Source organism: Echinops telfairi, unplaced genomic scaffold (assembly GCF_000313985.2).
Source record: "Echinops telfairi isolate 266 unplaced genomic scaffold, ASM31398v2 ScPeMD7_655;HRSCAF=1070, whole genome shotgun sequence".
NCBI classification, from domain to species: domain Eukaryota; kingdom Metazoa; phylum Chordata; class Mammalia; order Afrosoricida; family Tenrecidae; genus Echinops; species Echinops telfairi.
In genome coordinates, this window is record NW_022104553.1 from 20,540,911 (window position 1) to 20,546,090 (window position 5,180).

Sequence of the window (5,180 nt, forward strand, 5' to 3'; positions counted from 1 at the left end):
GCTTACTCCCCCTATGGAGGCAGGGCCCCTTAGGGTTAGGGTACAGCCCACTTTGTTATGTTTATGGTTACCTGTAATTAAAGGGGCTTGCATACCCTTTGAGGTATATAGGCCTTGGTTGGAAATATATTCTCTCTCTCTGCATGGATCTGGCTGCTGAAGTCATGATGGTCCCAGAGGTGAGCACGCTCATGCTTTATCTTTAATTTTACCCTTCAATGACACAACCCTTGGACCTGGTCCCCCCCAATTCACTGACATGTTAATTCCCATAATCAAGGCTTATAGCAGCAGCATTTGCCATCGCCAAAAGACGGAATTCACCCGGATGTCCATCAGCAGAAGAACGGGTCAACCAAATGCGGGGAAAACATGTACTTGCACACACGCACACACACACAATCCCCTGTTAATCTCTAACTGGCATTCTTTCTATGCATTTGCCGGTTCTAAATGGTTGGGCATCGAATAAGGAAGACCGGAGAAGACTGGATGCCTTTGAACGTGGTGCTGGAGAAGACGACGGACAATACCGTGGACTGCCCAACGAACAAACACATCTCTCTCAGAAGAAGTCCAACGAAAGGCCAGGATGGCGAGACTTGGTCTCACGTACTTTGAACACGCTGTCAGGAGAGACCAGGCCCTGGGAAAGGGCAGGCTGTTTGGTCAAGTCGAGGGTTACTGCAATAGAGGAAGACCCTCGATGAGATGGATGGACCCAGTGGTTGCAGCCACGGGCTCAAGCAACAATTGTGAGGCTGGCTCCAGGCGGGGTGGGGCGGTGTCTCCTTGTGCTCTGCATTGGATGGTGATGAGCTGGAATCATGTCAACAACCTCCAACAAAAGCAGCGCATAGGGAGACGTGATCTGCAACACTGGGCGCACACATAGTATGGTGTGTGTGTGTGTGTGTGTGTGTGTGTGTGTGTGTGTGTGTGTGTCTTGGGAGGTGGGGGCAGTGTCGGGGGAAGATTGGGGAGTTATTGCCTAATGGACAGAGTTTCACTTTGGAAATCGATAGGATGATGGCTGCATGACTCACGTGTGTAGTTCATGTATTTAAATAAGTTCATTCGTTTTTTAATAACTTGGGAAGGGATGTTGCTATGTGTACGTGTCTGTCCGTCTGCTTTTTCCCTGTGCCGTAAAAGCACAGGGCTCCAAAGCCTGCCTTTTTACAGATGCTGAATGAGAGAGATGAGCAAGACAGCGAGATAGGTCCCTCCCCGAGAGACAGAAAGGCGAGTCCCCAAAGGAGAACACCTTGAGGCATCTCTGCCAGCTTTGTCGGTGGTTGTCAATGGGGACCAGGGACACAGTGGGTACTGAATGGAAGTCGCATGCTTATATCCTCTGGGAATGGGACAGGGAGAAGGAGTTCGAGCCTGATGGGAAGAGATCAGAGAGAGAGAGACTTGGAGTCAAAAGGCCATCAGCAAAACACAGCCCTGATGGCTGGTGACTGAGGAGGCAGGAGCCACCCATGACCTCCCCACCCAACACCCTATTTCCCAGTAGTTGCCCGCCCCCTTCTCTGGCCTGTAGGCCTCTTTCCCCATCCACAGATGGTCCTGCCCATCTCTCACCCACGCCTGGTGCTGGGCCCCGCCGGGCAGACTGAAGTACCTGTGCAGGTGAGGAAGACCAACCTGGACCCTGGACCCTTCCAGCCAGGCGGTCCTGGGTGAAGGGCCCGAGAGGGGGTCTGCGGGGTCCACCTGCAGAGTGGCATGTAGCCAAAGGGAGGGCGAGGGAGGCAGAGACAGATAGGCTAGGAGAGACACTCAGAGTCAGAAACGTAGAGAGGGGGAAGGAGGAAGGAAGAAATACAGAATGAGAGAGGGGCAGGGAAGGAGAGGCCAAGGGAAACAGGAGAGAAAGGGGAGGCGGGAGAGACAGGAAATGAGTGAGAGGGGAACAGAAAGAGAGAGAGAGAGAGAAAGGGAAGCAGAGATGGAGAGAGAGGCAGGCAGAGGAGGGAGGGAGAGAGAAGGGGGACAGAAGAAAGGGAATAGACGGGCATGATGGATGGAGATGGAGTGGGGGTGGGGGGAGAGCAGGAGACAGAGAGGAAGAGACCAAGAAAAGAAAGAAGGGGGCGGGGGTGGACATGGAGAGAGGAAGGTGTGATAAAAGCACACAGAGACACCCAGAAACCAACAGAATGACAAGGAGGAGGAGGAGGCAAGGGAGAAGAAGGAAGCAAAGGAGGAGGAGAATGAGGAGGCTGAGGAGGGTGAAGAGAAAGAGAAAGAAGGAGTGTGAGAAGAAGGCGGAGGACATGAGAAGAAGAAGAAGAAGTAGTAGTAGTAGTAGTAATAGTAGTACCCTGTTTCCCTGAAAATAAGACTGTCTTATATTAATTTTTGCCCCCAAAGATGCGCTAGGTCTTGTTTTCAGGGGATGTCGTATTTTTCCATGGAGAAGAATACGGTACACATTTATTGTTGAACCAAAAAAAGGAAATTCATTAACTGTATACGATACAGTTGCAGTTGCCATCACAAACAAGCATAACCAGACAAACTGTGAATGCTACAGTATCAAGAATTTCTTGTTACTACCACTAATTCCATGGACAACAATCTACGGTACATTGACTCATAATCGATGGTACATTTACTTGCACTTCCTGTCTGCTCCGGCTGCGCTGCGGCCAACAGTGAGCTGTGCGGCGGCGCCCACCACTAAGGTCCAGAGTCCAGAGTTATGGTAGCTCTTCTGTGGCCCTTATTATCGGGAGGCCTTATTTTCGGGGAGGTCTTATTTTGGGGGAGATGCCTTATATTTCCACGAGAGGCAAAACGTAAGTAGGTCTTATTTTCCGGGTATGTCTTACTCTCAGGGAAGCAGAGTAGTAGTAGAAGAAGAAAAAGAAAAAGTAGTAATAGTAGTAGCAGAAGAAGAAAAAGTAGAAGAAGAAGAAAAGAAGGAAGAGGAGGAGGGAGTGAAGAAAATGCAAAAGGAAAAGATGGAGAGAGATCGTGAGACAGAAAGAGAAAGGTACAACGCAGAAGCGTGGAGCGAAACTGAGAGGAAAGGGGGTGGTGGACGAGGCAGGAGGAGAGGAACAGAACGACGACGACGGAGAGGCAGGTGGCAAAGGAACCAATGAATGTGGGCAGCACCCCCTCCCCTCCCCAGTGTGGCTGTGCTCCTTCTCTGGCGATGGGTGGGCAGGCGGGCATGACTCTATGCCCGTGGATGCCAAAGCTCACCCAAGGGTGCCCTTTACGTATGTGCCAGCCACTGTGCCTAGATTACCACGCGATAAAGATGTCACCGCAAGTATGAATTCCCAATAAAATGATTTAAAAAAAAAAGTTCTTACATTCCCCAAAAAAAGATGTCACCGCAAATCGTAAAGCAGAAAGGGAAGTAAGGCTGGGGGATTTGGAGGTGTATTTAATAAAGAAAGCTCTCAGACCTTTGGGAGTGGGGGGGCGGGGGCAAAGAGACAAAGAGTCCGCCCTGGAGACACAGCAAACACAGCAGATAAGACGGAAGGAGAGGGGAAAGGGACAGAGACCAGAGAGAAAGGGGGACAGGGACCCAGAGAGAGGGCGGCAGAGACCAGAGAGAGGAGGACAGAGGCCCAGAGAGGGAGGGAGAGTCAGCCCAGAAGAGGCGCTGGGTAGAGAGGGGAAGGATCTGAGGGTAACCGAGAGGGAGGACTGGGGAGGCCGCCAAAGCCAAGGCCGAGGAAGAGCCAGCAAGGAGCCAAGGTCGAAGTGAGCGGAAACAGAGACCCCCAAGTATTCAGAGGCCAGAGACCCAAGGCTGGAGGCGGCTGGCCGGGGAAACAGGGGTTCTGAGGCCTGCAGACCCCCTCCGCGACGAACATACAACCCCCCACCCCCCACCCAGCCGGGGAGGTAGGGAGTGGCCCTCTCTGGGCACTGGGTGGGGGGTGCTCTGGGGGCGGAGGTAGGGGGGAGGCAGGAGGAGGGATTGCTGGAGCGGGGCAGGGCACTCACCACCTGGGAATGTGCCCCAGGGACCAGTGGGTGGTTATAACCCAGGCCGGGTGCCCAGAACCCAGGAGGCGACAGTGGTGCAGGACGGGGCAAGCCTGAGAGGTCTGCAGGCCAAGCGGAGAGCGGGCTCCCCACCCTTTACCCAGGGGGAACGCAGGCAGGTGAGGCCCGGGGGCTCCGCTGGCGGCCCTGGGGAGTGGGTGCCCCTGTCTGTGGTCCCTCCCATCTTGCTCTCTGTCTTCCCTGGGGGAGTGAGTGCCTCCCCATCCCACCCCGCGAGATGGGGGTGGGTGGGCTGAGGGCTCCCACAATCCCCTGGGCCTCTCCCTCCCCCTAGGTGCCCTGGCCATGGCTGAAGCGGGACCCCTGTGGATATGGATGCTTGGTGCGCTCATCACAGCCCTGATTCTGGGGGTCGCAGGTAGCCGGACCTCATCCCCCAACCCTCCTGCCCTTGAGTGTGCATGTGCATATATGGCTGACTAACCGTGTGGGGTTGTGGGTCTGTCCCCCGGGTGCCGTGGTTAGATTTTGGCTGTGAACCAAAAGGTCTGTGGTTTGAGCCCACCGGCCCCTGGGGAAAACAGTGGGGCAGATGGGTTCTTAAAGGTGACAGCCTTGGGAAACCCCCCTGGGGGCCATTCTACTGTGTCCCAAAGGGTCAGACAGCAACAGTGGTTAGGTTTTCATTTTCGTTTTGTGTGGTTTACTCAGGACTAACCCAAAGTGGGGTGCACCCTGAGCTGCTAACCTCAAGGTCTGCAGTTCAAAGCCGCCAGTCACCCCTGGAGGGAAAGAAGAGGCTGGCTGTTCCTGTCAAGATGGACAGCCTCAGAAACCCACAGGGGCAGTTCTACTCTGTCCTGTAGGGTGGCTATGAGTCAGAATTAACTTGATGGCGGGGATCGGTGGGGTGGGGATGGGGGTGGAGCTGAAAGGCTGCAGGTTTCAACCCACCCATGAGCACTGCAGAAGCAAGGCCTGGTGATCTGTCTGTAAAGATGGCCGCAACCGTGTGGAGCCGTTCCAGTAGGAAACACGCGAGATCACCGCGCCGGGACCCAAAGCAGTGGGTTTCCGTGTCACAGTCTCATTTTGAGGTCTGGTGGTCCGGTGTTTGCGTGTGGCTTTGGGGCTTCCTTGAGTGTGGAGGGTACTGGGGTGTGTGTGTGTGTGTGTGTGTGTGTGTGTGTGTGTGT

General features: G+C 54.2%; 1 protein-coding gene across 1 annotated transcript in view; it reads left to right on the forward strand.

Annotated features, from left to right (window-relative positions):
* Nucleotides 1-4,329: 4,329 nt before the first annotated feature.
* LOC101639983 (kallikrein-5) overlaps nucleotides 4,330-5,180 on the forward strand; it is a 12,199-nt gene continuing 11,348 nt past the window's right edge. The window contains exon 1 of the mRNA XM_013006692.1: nucleotides 4,330-4,402. Coding sequence (XP_012862146.1) covers nucleotides 4,330-4,402 — 73 coding nt within the window. The remainder of the gene's footprint in view (nucleotides 4,403-5,180) is intronic.